The sequence below is a fragment of the Phascolarctos cinereus genome, unplaced genomic scaffold (genome assembly GCF_003287225.1).
Source record: "Phascolarctos cinereus isolate Bilbo 61053 unplaced genomic scaffold, phaCin_HiC Scaffold_5;HRSCAF=322, whole genome shotgun sequence".
Lineage (NCBI taxonomy): Eukaryota > Metazoa > Chordata > Mammalia > Diprotodontia > Phascolarctidae > Phascolarctos > Phascolarctos cinereus.
The window spans coordinates 84,776,844-84,792,072 of NW_027555958.1; the positions used below are offsets into that span (position 1 = coordinate 84,776,844).

The following is a 15,229-nucleotide window of genomic DNA, read 5'->3' on the forward strand; positions in this document are numbered from 1 at the left end:
CTAATAGTAGGAGTTCTAATAGATTAAATCTATATGTTATTTTTTTTTCAATCCTTAGATGACAGATACCAAAGTTGTCACTTTTATGTTCAAAAACACTCGTTAGTAATTGCTGTTTTACAGTAAAGGTGGTAGAAAACCTTAATGAATATAGTAATAGAGATGTATAAATTTGTTATCTTCTAAAATTAGATGGGATTACATCGTCTAAGACAGTCCTAGATCCATGGGATGATATAGTTGAGCCTCCTCGTTTCATAGTTAATTGAGCGCCACAGTAATTGAGTAACTTGCCTAAAGTTGCAGAGCTAATTAGTAGCAGAGCTGGGACAAGAGTCCAAGTGTCCAGACTCTGAAGCCTCTGTTCTTTGCACTGCACCATCCAGCTTGATTATGTATAACCCTATTTGAAAGGCACTTAATTTGTCAGAAGTAGCAAACTGTAAGTTTTCCATTTAATTACGGAAGCTAAAAGTGAACTGTCTGAATTTGGTACTTTAAAAATTTCATTTATGTTGTGTCTCTGAGTGGGAATTCTGAGTGTCTTTTCCTTGAGAGACTTCTCCTCAATTTCAAAGTAGCATGATTAAGTTCAAGTCAACAAAACATTGAATGCCAACATTTTCAAGGTACTGTGGGCCTTTCTCAGGAAACCACTGATGGCCAGTCAAAGGCAGTTGAACAAGCTAGCCTTATCTCAAGACAAAAGCTAGGAAGACTGCCATAAACAATTAAGTTTTCCTCACTAGCTCCCTGGAAGCATAATGGGCAGTTGGCCATGCAGAGGCTGTGGGCACAATAGCCACCAAAAAGAAGGCCTAAAACTGTTTCTTCTCACAAGTACAAAGGACAAGGAGAATTTTGTAGTATCCCACATAAAGTACATAGTGTTTGTCTTTCTGCCATGGACAAGCAGCCTAGCTCAGAATGTTGTCTGAATTCTATCCTAGAAGAGAAGGTAATAGTTTGAGAAATGCCTCTTCAGTCTCCTAGTGAGCAAGAAACATGAAGAGCTGCCTTTTTTTTTAAGGAAAAAAATCCAGTTTATTGCTAGATAGGAAGAATTGTTTAAGAATGGGATTTGAATTTCGGCTTTTTGCCAGGGATGGAGTCCACCTAACAGGGATAGATAAAATGTTTCTCAGGAAAAAGCATTTAATCTGCAAAGGAAAGACAAATGACGACAGCATAAAGAGAACAGTAGTAGAGAAGCTTGTTAATTTTCAGAAGACAACACTGAAGAAAGGAAACAGAAACAAAACTTCTGCCCTGAGGTGTAGCTATATTGAGAAGCAGAAAAGGATCAGAGGAGGAATAGGATGACCGCTGAAGGTGGAAGGGATAACTGTGATAACAGATGATGGGAGTAAAGCTGAGCTGCGAAACTCTTTGCTAAGGAGAGTGGCTTTGAGAGTAAAAAAGACACAGCAAAAGAGGCTAATAATAGAGTTTGGGAAGAAGATCATAGAAGAGAACAGCTAGCTGCCTGCCGTTTAAGGCATCAAACTCAAATGAACTACACCTCAGGATACTTGTAGACATGTTATTGCTAAACTGCTGTCTTCCACATTCAAGCTTCACTTTCAAAGCAATCTTTAAAAGAGCATGGTGAACGTGAGAAGTACTGTGCTGTTGAAGGACAAATATCCCCATTTTCAAAAAAGGGAAGAAATTGCATCCTACAAACTATAGGTTGATGAATTAGACCTTCCTGGCAAAATTTGAGTACATGATAAAAATTTTTATATAGCTTCTGCTAAGTTCTAGGCCCTGTGGTAAGCTTTTTACAAATATTATCATGTTTGATCCTCACAACAACAGGAAGTTAGTGATTTGCCCAGGGTCACACAGCTAGGAAGTATCAGAGGTTGGATTTGAATTTGGGTCCTCCTGATTCCAGGCCCATCATGGCAAAGTAAATTATTTTCTTCTTTGAGAAAGTAACTAGACTGACATCAGGAAATACTCAGTTATTTGTAGTCCATTTAGCTATAGTTTACCTAGGTTTTAACATGCCCTTCACAGAATCTTATGATTTTTCTTGTGGGAAAATTGGAAAGATGTGAGCTAGAAGAGATAACATAATTAGGTAGATTCAGAACTCTCTGAGTGGCCAGACTCCCACTAGTAATTTATAGCGCCCATTGGAAGGAGGTCTTCAGTGGACTGTACCAGCATTAGTGCTTGAACTTGTGATGTGTGAAGAAGTTAAATTGGCTCCCTTGAGAATTGAAATTGGTATCTCATATCTTTATATTTTTCCTTGGCCAGTATTTGTGGTTAATAGGTAACTAATTCCTTAAACATTCAGAATATCTTAGCAGTACATTTAGTTCTTGCAGAGCTCTTTTATTTTTTAAGAGTATGTGACACAAGAGGGTGATTTTACTTATTATAACCAGTTGCTTTTCTTTTTTGGAATAATAAAAATTAGTTTGTTTAAAAACATCTATATAGTTGGAAATCTCAATCATTTTGTCTGTCTCTTACAGGTACAGTTTATCATATATCCCATATGCAAGGTAAGTTTATTTTAATCTCTTTCCCTTGTTACTGCATAGCTAGTTCTATACTACCAAAGTGGAATGCCAAACTTGACAAGATCTTTTGAAAATAGCTTTTGGAGGTGACTCTCAGATTGTTCTCTCCAATATAAGAAGTGAATTACTTGAAAAAATAAAGAGAAGTGACAAGTATCCTTTGTTATACATTTTGGCATTACAGAATTGGGTGGAGAAAATGAATTATATGTATTTCACCTATATGTCTTTATAGTTATAAAGTTTTGAGTAAAATTGTTTTCTGTGTTAATTATGGTTTCATTATTGGATCTAAAAGTCAGAGAAGGCATACCCAGTAGAAGAGGAAAAGAGAAACACTTTGCAACAAGAGTGCAAGCTTCTGGAACGTATATCTTACTTAAAAATGAAAGTTAGTGGGGATGTAGAGAATGGAGTCTGTTGGCATTTTAGTTTAAAGCCAGTATTGCTGGAATATCTTTATTCCATATGGCAAAGAGATTTATGCAGTTTAACTTCAGAGGAAAAATGAGATCCATTCCTCTTTTCCAACCTATGAGATGTAACATATGAAAGGAACCAGGGAAAAACAACTCATGCTTTTTAATAATGCAGAAAATTAGTTCAGTCTTTTATTCCATCATAAATGGGATACAAAATTTGAAAGAGAAAAAATTACAAGTCATCCACAGATGCAAATGGAAGTGTTGTACCAGTATATTGGGATCCACTAGTGTATCTTGAAGCCTCAGTAGATCTCTGTTTCCATTTCCATTCCACTCCCTCTCCCCACCCTTAACTTCCAAATTTTTATGAGGTTCTTGGTGGAGAAAGAGGACTGGTGGTAGCCTCCTATGGACTTTGTTATTAAAACATTTCTTGCCCCAACCGTTTTGCCCATTCACCCCTAGTGATCTTAACGCTTCCTGGAAGTAACAGGTACTTTTACCTATACAGAGCAGCATTCAAGATTTCTCCATGATAAAGCATCATTAGTGACTTGATTCTAACACTATGCCAGAAATTTTTAACTTGTTTGAATTTTAATATGAAATGATAATCCAAAATAGGAATAATTATCTGCCAAAATGTATTCAATGTGACAAGTTAATATAGGTTTCATTCATTTTTTAAAAATTTGTAGCTTGTCTCTAAATTTTGCATTTGAAAAGTAATTGGAGCTCTTATCTCTTGTTGGTGTCATTTTTTTTTTGGTAGCTAAATTATTTTGATATGTAAAATCGCTTATATGCAGTTAAAATCTTATTGGAATAAGTGCCATTTCAAAAAGATTCCCAAGATCTAGTAATAACACATATTTCAGGTACTATCAAGCCCACAAATTGTATTAGGTCAAGATATTACATTTAAGATTACTTTAATGGCATTTGACCTTTAGCATCTGTACAAGACTTCTTGGTAAGAAAAAGTTTTCAGCAGGTGTGTTTGTGGGAAGGTTATTACATTCTGACCATTTTCACCCTCCTTCCTTCTCCCTAGGGATGCAGTGAAGAAATGCTGTTCCTCTCTAATAAGTTAAAACTAAGAAACTTTTTTGAAGAGGAAATTTTTATATTGATGTCCAGTTTTCTTGGTGAAGCATACTTCTTCAAAATTAATTTTCACTCCAAAAACATGTTGCAATAATCTAACTTTTTTTGTATACTGAGTAAAAAACTTTTTATGTTTAATTAAACTGTTAAATATTTTTGTCTTAAATTTACAACGTGCCATTATTGTGGTTATCCAAAGAACAGGAAATTTTAATCATAGAGCTTAGATTATTTTATAAATCACTTATGTAGCTTTTTTTAGACTGCTTTGAGATTTGTACTTGTTTGGAGAGAGCTTATTGTAAATCTACAGCAAGATATATACAGTCCTGTATAATTTTTCTAAGACATCATTGTTTTTATTTGAAATGTGAAGCAGTTTTCTTTAGATTGAGTGCATATTATGTATAGTAAACAAATTAATATATAAATCATAATTTTGAAATAAAACAAAAATTTGAAAAAAGATTTTCTGTATACAATTTATTGAAGGAGAGATGATTGGTAGTAGACACTACTAACAGCCAGCCAGTTCCCCACCTATACTCCTCTATTTATGCTCCACCCCAACCCCCCAAAAAAGTGTTTTGGTTGTGTGAGCAGTTTTGCCTTCCCTGTAATCTCATTTTTTCTACTGATTTGAGAAAAGAAATTGAAAAGAGGTTATTGAGAAAGTGCAGTATCAGAGGAAGCGGGGTGAAGTGTTTTTCACATCTGCCTATGACTTTCTGGAGACTGCCTCCCCTGCTCCTAAACACTCCTAGGTCTTTACTTTTCTTTCTCTGGAAATGACATTACATTACATTACATTTCTCTGAATAGACATTGCACTTCTTTTATTTGCTCTTTCTTCTCTCTGTGTTAATTTCACTCCTAACAGCCGCTAGATTAGGTTAGCTCTTAACCATTTTTTTGTACGTGCACCTCTTTGGCAGTCTGGTAAATCCTCTGGGCCCGTTCTTGGGATAATGTTTTTAAGTGCATAAAATACGTAGACTTAAAAAGGAAAAACAATTATATTGAAATAGTTATCAAAATGTTTTTAAAAACAAATTCACAGACCTCAGTTAAGAACATCTTGTTTACATGATCCAGTTGATCAGCAAGCATTTATTAAGCTCCTACTAGATGACAGGCACCATGCTAGGTATTAGAGATACAGAGAGAATGATGAAATAGTCCCTGTTTTCCAGGAGATTATGTTCTACCAGGAATACAACTGTAAGCACTTACAAAGTGCCTACCATGTGCCAGAAACAACATAAAAACTTTTAATTTAAAAATGAGATGTAGCTGACTAAAACCCCCCAGGCTTTCTTTGGATCTGAATAAGATACCATTCATTACGATTAAAAATCATTATTATATTTCATGAATCACCAGATTTCAGAGTTTCAGGGGGTATCAGTCCATCTAGTCCAGTCCACACGTGAAAAATAATGGCATCTAATCTGCATACCTGACAAGTGGTCATTCAGCCTTGCCTTAGTGAGGGGAAGGAAACCAGAAGGAAACCAGCAAGGCAGGCCATTCAATTTTGGGATTACTCTACTTGTTAGGAAGTTGTTCCTTCCCTCAAGCCCAGATTTGCAAATCTCACCCATTGCCCCTTCTGTTTTCTAGCGCCAAGCAAAACAAGCCTTTTCATAGAACAACCCCTAATCAATACTTGAAGAAAGTTAGCATGTCTCTTCCCTGCCCCAGGTCTTTCAAATGGCATGAACTGGAGGCCCTTCACTAACCTGATTTTCTTCCTGCAGACCTCTGCCTATAATGGGGTGCTTAGAACAGAACACAATACTGCAGAGGTTTTTTTGACCAAAACAACATACAGCAGGACCATCACTTCCTTTTTCCTCAAAGTTATGTCCCTCTTAATGTAGCCTTAGCTGTCTAGGCTACCACAACATCCTTTCAATTCATATTGAGTATGCCTTCCACTAAAATCCCCAAATCTTTTCTTAGGCAAACTCTATCTATTCCTCCTCTAGCATGCACTTGTAAAATTTAATTTTTTTAAACCAAAGTAAGAGTTTACACTTATCCTTATTCAGTTTCATTTTATTAGTTTTGGCCCAAGATAGTAGCCTGTTAAGATCTTTTTGAATCCTGACTTTGTCATACAGTATGTTAGCTATGCCATGTAGCGTTGTGTTGTCTCCAGATTTAGTGAGCATGTCATCTATTCTTTATCCAAGTTACTGATAAAAATGTTGGCAAAGGCACATTGCAAAACCCTGGGGCACTCTTATTGTAGAGCTGCTTCTCAATTGATTTCAGTGATGATGATGAAGATCAACTGTCTTAAGAGTCAGCACAATGTTGTGGATAGAATTCTGGGCTTGGAGGGAGGGGAAAAAACTAAGTTTGAAACTAGCCTCAAATTCTTGCTGTTTGAGTAGTCAAGTCACAATCTCGGTCTCCTCATCTACAAAATAGGGGATTAGACTCAGACCTCTAAGGGCCCTACTGGTTTTGTATCTATGAACCTTTAATCCTGAAAGACCAGAGGATACTAAAAATCAGTTTTAAGACTATATAAAAACATTGGTATTCTAAATTTGAAACTTGTCCACCAACAAATGAGTTGATTGGAGGAACTGGATCTATCAGTATTGACAGTCTTATAAATGAAACCAGAAAACAAAAGCTGCAGTTAAGTGAAAGAATAACTCATAGATTTTGCCCAGAGATTCAAATAAAGAAGTTAGTGGAGTTAATTTGGTCATGTATATAAATGCAACAAAAACAATTTCATGGGATTATCTTGTAGTACTCCTAATGAAAATAAGCCAAAAGACCATTCTGAATATAAATACAGCTTGTGTGCCAACATCTGTTTTGGAGGAAGAGTAGGTAGAGAAATTCATTGAGCTCAATAAGACCCTCTAAATAAATCAACATACATTTAATAGTGGATGACATCAATGCAAAGGCAAGTCTAGAGAAAGACAAAAAATGTGTTAAAAATGTATGCCTCCAGATCAAGAAATAAACAAAGCCAAAGACTTGATTGCATCAAAAGAATCCTTAAATCTATTTATGAATGATCTTTTCAAGAAGAGAATTGGAGGTTTCTAGGTGTGACAAACACTGAATATCACAAGGATGAGAAAATGACTATAATAGTCAAGAAATTACTAGTTAGCGATGTGGGAAGCTTTTCCAGGTTATCTGTATGGGTACACTATCAACTTGTTAAAGCAAAGATCAAAGATATCAAATTAATTGAAAGAATTAAAATGAAAAGATGGAGTATAATAAAAACATCTCCAATCTGTTTTATTTAAACTTGTCATTGAAACCCTCAGTTGAAAAATGGATAAAAGAATAGCTCTCTTGGGCTGTCACCAGAAACTTAGCTGACATAAAGCAATCACCACAACAAGAAGACCAAAAGGCCTTGAAATTACTTGAGCTAATGGCTCCCTTGCTAAGTAGAAAAATAGCAGAGGGCAACACCAGTGAGGGAATATAGGGAAAGAATATGGTCTATACTATCAAAACATTGAGGAGTAATGGTGAGGAAAATGAGTTTGTAGAAAGCTTAGCATGACTCCCAGTTAAACCAAACCATCCCAGAGCTTTTAAGGAAGAAACTGGAAGACTATAAACAGATGAAAAATGGGAAAAGAGCTGGAAGATTTGTAGAACAAATTTTTCTCTTGTCAGTGAACAGCATATTTGCATACTTACATCACAGTTCCTGACATCCCTTCTATGGCCTAAGGCAAAGCAAGGAGGGGGAACCAGGGAGGATGGGAGTATGGGAAGAAGAAGTGAATTTACAAATCTCTTCCTGACAACCCCACCCTCTAAGAAAGAGCCAAAGAATTATTGGGATGAAGATTGGCTGGAGATGGGTAGCATTCTTCATCTTCTTGGAATCGTGGTTAGTCATTTCATCGATTGCCGTTCTTATGTCTTTCAAAGTTGTTTTTACAATGTTATAGTATCAATTGCCCTGGTTCTGCTGATTTCATTCTCATTTCATAAGTCTTGCTGGTATTTTCTGAAACTGCTCTTTATTTTTTCTGACAGCACAGTAGTATTCCAGTATTTTCATATGCCATGATCTGATCAGCCATTCCCCCAGTTGATGAGTACCTTCATGGGTTCCAGTTCTTTGTCACCACCGAAAGAACTGTTATAAATATTTTTTTTTTTACATATCAGTCCTCCTGTTTCTTTGATCTCTTTAGGGTATAGACCTATCTCTGAGTCAAAAGGCATGCGCAGTTTATTCAGTTTTTCTCACTTGCCTGTGTTCTTTCAAGTCTCAGCCAAAATCCCACCTTTTGCAAGAAGCTTTATTCTTTATATAGCTGCTTCTTATGTATTTGTATGCATGTTGTCTCTCCCATTAGATTGTAAGCTCCTTGAGGATAGGGGACTGTCTTGCCTGTTTCGTATCCCCAGCTCTTAGCACAGTGCCTGGCACATAGTAGCCACTTAATAAATGTTTATTGATTGATATTGGTTAATGCTAGTGCCTTCCCTCTATGACTATCTCCAATTTATTACCCTATATGTATTTTGTTTGTATGTAGTTATTTACAAGGGGTCTCTTCCATTAAATAGTGAGCTCCTTAAGAGCAGGGTCTGGTGTTTTGTTTGTTTTGCCTACTTTGTAACTCCAGTGCTTAGCATAGTGCCTTTCACATAGTAGGTGCTTAATAAATACTTGTTGATTTTCTTGATTTGGGCATAGTTCTAAATTGCTTTCCAGAGTGGCTGAGCCAATTTGTATCAGCGTCAGAAGAAAGCTAGGAAGAGACAAAAATGACCCATCAGTAGGACGCCTTCTTCAAGCCAACTCTGCAGCTGCTTGCCTTTGATAAGCCTTTGATAGTGAGACTCTGTTCTCTAGTGCACGTATGCAGCAGTGGGAAACTGGAGGCAAAGCCACAGCAGAGTAGCTTTGACAGGCTGCTGTCCGATAGGATCTCCCAGAGAAGGAATTACTGTCTGATTCAGATCACCACTGGGCCTGGACCTGAGCTACTTCAAGAAGGTTTGAATCTGAACATCTTGTGAACATCTGAGCTTTGTGCATTTGTATCCTTGTATTTTGGCTTGCAGGAGGCTTGAATCTGAGCGCCCAAGTTGTGCTGCTGGTACTTATTCCTGGTGGTCGCTGTTTTGTTGTTTGCTTTGGTTTTAATTACCTGCAGACCCAAAAAAGAGTTTAGACTGCCTGGTCTCAGAAGAAGCCGTGGCCGCTCAGTCCTCACTGTGTTTAGTGTATGTGATATTATTTCTTTTCCTATTGTGATAAAGATCGGTCTTTCTGATGCGCACGCGCACACACACACACACACACACACACAATATCTGGTGTATATGTATATAGATAGATAGAATTCTTATATGATTAAGCTCCATTGAGGCATAGCAGGAATAGGAAAAAAGAGGAGGGTTTTTTCATTAGTAGATGGGGGCTGGGCCAGAGTCTAATTGTATATATTCACAAATACCTTGACTCTTAGATTAGCAGTTCTCAACATGTGGTATGGGTTCCTGAGACCCCTTTAAGGAGGTCAGCAAAGTTAAAATTATTTTCATAATAACGTTAAGACATTTTCCATTTGTAATATAGTAAATATTGATAAATTAACCCCTACAAACACAAGCTCTTAGGCGTTCTCAATTTTTAAAAGTGCAAAGGGGTCCCGAGATCAAAAATTTTGAAAACTTCTGACTGATAGACTAATGAGATCAGCAATGTTGCCAATGGGCCATAAGGGCAGAGCAAGGGGGAAAAGGTAGCCAGACCTGAGATCAGTTGGCATGTCCTTCAGAGTGGCCCTCTGCTGTTGGCTGAAGCTCAGTAACTTCTGGGGTGGGTGCTAACAGCATTTGGCCTCTTATTAAATAGGGCTATGGCCTTGGTTAGCCTCACCCCCTAGTGGATAAATATGGTCTCATCTTTCCTACCAAATAGGAATTCTTAATAGAGTGTGTGTCTATGTGTATTGGGCAATTCCAGGAAAGCTTATAGACCCTGTCTTACAAAAATATTTTTGAATGCATAAAGCAAACGACATCGTAGGCAACTAAGTGAAACATTAGAATGTTGAACTTGTAGTCAAAAAAACCCAAGGTCAAATATGGCCTCGGACACTAGCTGTGTGACTATGGGCAAGTCACTTAACCTCTGATTCAGTTTCCTCATGTATAAAATGTGAATAATAGTACCTCCCTCCCCTGCTGCTTGTGAGGATCAAATGAAATAATATTTGTAGACCTTAAAGTGCTATGTAAATACTAGCTATTTAAAACGTATATTTTTAAAAGTTCACTGATCTCAGGTCAAGAACCAGAGTAGCTCCTGGAGGACAAAGAGCTATTTTGTTTTTCATATTTGTTTCCCCAGCCTACAGCACAGGGCTTTGTATCTAATAAAAGTTTAATAAGTACTCATGCTTGTTAAAAGAATTTCATAATTATAAAGACCTCTGTACAAGTATAAATTGTAATGTAATTTACATATAATTATATGTTCATGTATTATATAATTATAGTATATAAGCAATAATATATAGTTAACATATTAATATGCTTCTCTAGAAGGATCCTCTGAGAACATTTTTCAGAGGAAATTGGGGAAACCTAGCAATCTGTGACATAGATTCCACCACCCCATTCAGGCTGCCCATTTTACACAATGTTTTTAAAATGTTGAAGGAAGTAAGGCAAATGTTACACCACTTTCAGTAGCCTCTGGGCCCCTTCTGCTCCCAAAACCAAAAGGCTAGACAGGTACTGCAAAAGGTTAAATGTAGTCAGTCATCATGTTTCGTGCTCTAGTTGGCAGCCACTGAGAGGTACTTATTATCTCTCATAGTCACTTTGACCCTGGATTTGTGGAAATGTTACTGGTGGGTAGAGCTCATTCCTGAGGATAGAATGAAAAAAATCGCTCCTTTGGACTAGGCAATACTCCATTCTCTTTATGCTGATTGGTCAAGAACCTGTACGATGGAATAGAAGAATCTGCCTTTGCATATACTCATGGGTTAGCTGGGCTTTACTCCTAGTTCTGATGCTAACTTGCTATATGAGTTTGGGCAAGTTACTTCATTTCTTTTTTTTTTTGCCGGGCAATTGGGGGTTAAGTGACTTGCCCAGGGTCACACAGCTAATAAGTGCCAAGTGTCTGGTCTGAGACCTGATTGGAACTCAGGTCCTCCTGACTCCAGGGCCGGTGCTTTATCTACTGCACCACATAGCTGCCCCCAAGTTGCTTCATTTCTATAAATCTTTAGTTTCCTTGTCCCTAGAATGAGAAGGACAGAGTTTGTACTCTCAAATTTCCTTCTAGCTTTCTGATTCTCTATATTCATAGGCCAGATGTGGAGTCCCATTTGGAGCTGTCATCAAAGCAAAGAGGCTTCATGGTATAGTATGGTCATTGCCAGTATGGTTGTATTCCCCCAGCCCCTTTCAACAATAACAAAATGGATTGTGAATCCCCAGGGTAATCTAATATACTACTCATAATATTCTCCATAATTTTTTTTTATTTACTACACCATTAACAATTTTTAGCTCAAATCCTTTGGACCATCATAATGAACCCTTAAGGAATTTGTGAACCACTAAATGGGAGCCACCAGGGTAGTGGATATAGGGCTAGCCTAGCCTCAGAGGCAGGAAGCCCTGAGCTCTAGTCCTCTCTCAGGCATATACTGGCTGTGGTGCCTTGGCAAGTCACTTAACCTCTAGTTGCTTTAGGCAACTCTCCAAGACTATAATTTTCAGAGAAGATACTGAATTGTCTTCAGGGGTAGGCTGGTAAATGTTTAAGACATGGCTCCCCCAAATCACGAAGCATTTAAAGTTTAATCTATATCATTAACATTTTCCCCATTACTTTCTTAAGTCTAGACCAGGGGTGGAGAACCTATGAAGTTTGGATTCAAAGGGCTGCACTTGAGGACCTAGAGGGCCACATGTGGCCTCAAGGCCACAGGTTACCCACCCCTGGTCTAGACTGTCAATAAAACAGTAGACAAATGCTGATTTGTAGCTTTGCTGAGGTGGAAATGCTTACACTGAAAATATAACAATCAAAGCTGGTGTGAGCTTGATCATAGAGGGGGTTTCCTCATCCAGAAGTTCCCTGTGTCAATGAAGTCACAGGTTCTTTCTCTATCCCTATTCCTTGAAGCAATTAGAAAAACCAAGTAGACCACAAAAGTATTTCAGAGACTGAGAATGAGGGAGTGGGGGGAGACCGATTTTGGAGACAAAGTGAAGGATATTCAGTGATGGCAGGTTTCCCAAACAAGAAGAATGAATGGGCATCTTTAAAACTAGATGAGTATGACTGTAGGTATGTTCCATAATTTGGAAATTTGATCTCTCTTCTTAACTCCTTGCCTATTAATTAACATGCATTTATGAAACATTTTGTACAAGGCATTGTGCTAAGCTCTGGAGATACAAAGAAAAACAACAATCCCTTACTTTCTAATGGCAGAGATGACACGTTAAAAAATAAGCATATACATGATATATGCAGCATGTGGAAGGTGACCTTAGAGGAGAAGGCATTAGCAGCTGGTGGGGGTATGTGTGGTGTTGTAGACCAGGAAAGGCCTCCTAGTGATGGTAGCATTTGGGTTGCTTCTTAAAGAAGCCAGGAATGCTGAGACAGATGTTTATGAAGGAGAACATTCAAAGCATGAAGGACAGCCAGTACAAAGTCAGGGAGTTAGGAGATGGAGCGTTGAGTGTGAAGAGCAGCAAGTAAATCACTATGGCTGGCCTATAGAGTACATGGAAGAGAGTTTTGTGTAAGAAGACTGAAAATGTAGGAAAGAACCAGGTTGTGAAAAGCTTTCTATGCTGGAGTTTATATTTGACTTTAGAGCTAGTTGGGAGCCACTGGAATTTATTGAGTAGGGAATGACATGGTCAGACCTGCACTAATTTAGGAAAATGACTTGAGTGAGTGTGTGGGAAATGGATTGGAGTGAGGAGAGACTTGTGGCTAGGAGTTATTTCAGTAATCCAGGTGAGAGGTGATGAGGTTCTGACCTGTGATGGTGGCTATGGGAACAGAGAAGGGGATATGGAAGAGATACTGTATTTGGCAGTTGACTGGATATGGCTGTGACCTTGATAATAATAGTGAAGTTCAAAAGAGGGGTGAGTTTTGGGGGAAACAGTGATTTCTGCTTTTCGCATGTTGATTTTGGGATGCCTACAAAACATCCAGTTCAAAATATCCAATAGACAGTTGTTACTGGATTTCAGGAGAGAAACTAGGGATAGCTATATAAATCTGGAATTCCTCTGTGTAGTGACAATAATTGAACCCCATGGTAGCTGACAAGCTCAAGTGAGAGAGTTGAGAAAAAAAAAAAAGAGAAGGGTCTTGGACAGAGCCTTAGGTGAAACTCACAGTTAGTGGGCATAGCATCTCCCAGGAAAAGACACTGAGAAGCAAAAGTTAAGTAAAAGGAAAAAAACCCCAAAATACAAAAACCCAGTGTCACAAAAGAGAGAGAGAGAGAGATTTCAGAAGTTGGTTCAAAGTGTCAAATGCTCCAGAGAAGTCAGGAAGAATGAGGATTTGTAAAAAGGGTCTTAAATTTGGCAATGAAGGAATCATGGGTAACTTTGGAGAAAACAATTTAAGTTGAATTATGAGGTCAGAAGCCAGATTGCAGACAGTTTAGAAGTGGAGGCATGAATTGTAGAGTTGGTTGAGAAAGGGGGGGATATAAAACAAAAGAATTGGTTGGTTCTAGTGAAAGAAAAAGAAAGGGGACACTTAGGCATGTTTGTATTTGTAGGGCCTGAACCAGTAGATAGAGATGATTGAATGAATGAGCATTTATTAAATGCACACTATGTGGGGGATAATTCAGAGATGCAAAGAGGAGAAGAGGGAGATCTCAGAGAATGGTGTTTTTTTTTTTTATGAAATATGGGGTGAAGTCCTCAGCTAAGAAGATGAGGGTTAGAGATTGCTATGGGAGTCTTGAGAGAAGAGGTTTGTAACAACCTCTGTGGTGAGTGTGATAGAGAACTGAATAAGGAGTAAGAGAATTGCCTTTTTTTTTTTTTTTGGTCTAGGCAATGGGGTTAAGCGACTTGCCCGGGGTCACACAGCTATTAATTATATATCTGAGGCCAGATTTGAACTCAGGTCCTCCTGAATCCAGGGCAGGTGCTTTATGGAGAATTGCTTTGCTGCAGTGACAGCCCAGTTACAATTATTTAACATACATTTGTTGCAAACCCAGTAAACACAGTTCCATGACTTACTCCAGCTTGCTACGGCAGCATGTGAGTAGAGGTAGAAGAGGTAGAAAGTGTTAATAAGCCAGGGTTGGAATTTGTCAAGGCGTGATTGGAGAGGACAAAAGGACAAGTGATTTAAGATAGAGGGTAAAGCAGACTTGATTTGGTTCACCAAGGAGTGGAAGTTGAGAATCAAGGATGGAGTGGGTGTAACCAGAGCAGAGGTGATATCCTAGGAAGGTATTGAGAAGCAGAGAGACTGGCATCATGGTGAAGACAAAGAATAGAGTTAGTAAAGTGAAGTGAAAGGTGGAATGATAAAATATGATTGGAAAACAAGAATTTTGAAGTTCTTGAACATGAGATGAGAACCCCTGTCGGTAATGTCAAGATCAAGGGTGTGGCCATTCCTAAGTTTGACTGAGGTAGAATGAAGGAATCTCTCATGGGAATTGAATAGATTGAGGAAGTGGGAAGTTAAGGCATTTGAGGGAATCTCAACATGTATGTCGAAGTCCTTATTATTAGCATATACAAAGGTAAATCCTTTCATTCCACTTAGCATGTTACTGATTTGTCACTAATACGAGGGAAGGAATTGGAATAGAAAGAGTTGCAACCAGAATCTGGTTTAGATAGAGTGGACTTCAAAGGAGGAAAGATTGCTAAGTGATAATAGTAGAGAAAGGGTCTAGAAATTGCAATGGGGAGTATGGAATATTATAGCTCCCCAACTAGGACCAGCGAGTAGTGGGGTATGAGAAAAAGTGCAACCAGTTCCTAAAACAGTAGACAGGGATGCAGTGTCCCTGGAAAAAACCATGTCTCAGTGAGTGCCAGGTGGTAGAGGTCTAAAATGAAAGGAAGCTTGTTAATTATGGAATAGGAGTTTCAGAAGGC

At 38.1% G+C, this 15,229-nt stretch overlaps 1 protein-coding gene across 1 annotated transcript in view; it reads left to right on the top strand.

Moving 5' to 3' along the window:
• The window catches only part of SFT2D1 (SFT2 domain containing 1), a 35,702-nt gene extending 31,162 nt beyond the window's left edge, over positions 1-4,540 (top strand). The window contains exons 7-8 of the mRNA XM_020970409.2: positions 2,493-2,522; positions 4,020-4,540. Coding sequence (XP_020826068.1) covers positions 2,493-2,522; positions 4,020-4,059 — 70 coding nt within the window. The 3' untranslated portion in view covers positions 4,060-4,540. The remainder of the gene's footprint in view (positions 1-2,492; positions 2,523-4,019) is intronic.
• The last annotated feature ends 10,689 nt before the right edge of the window (positions 4,541-15,229 follow it).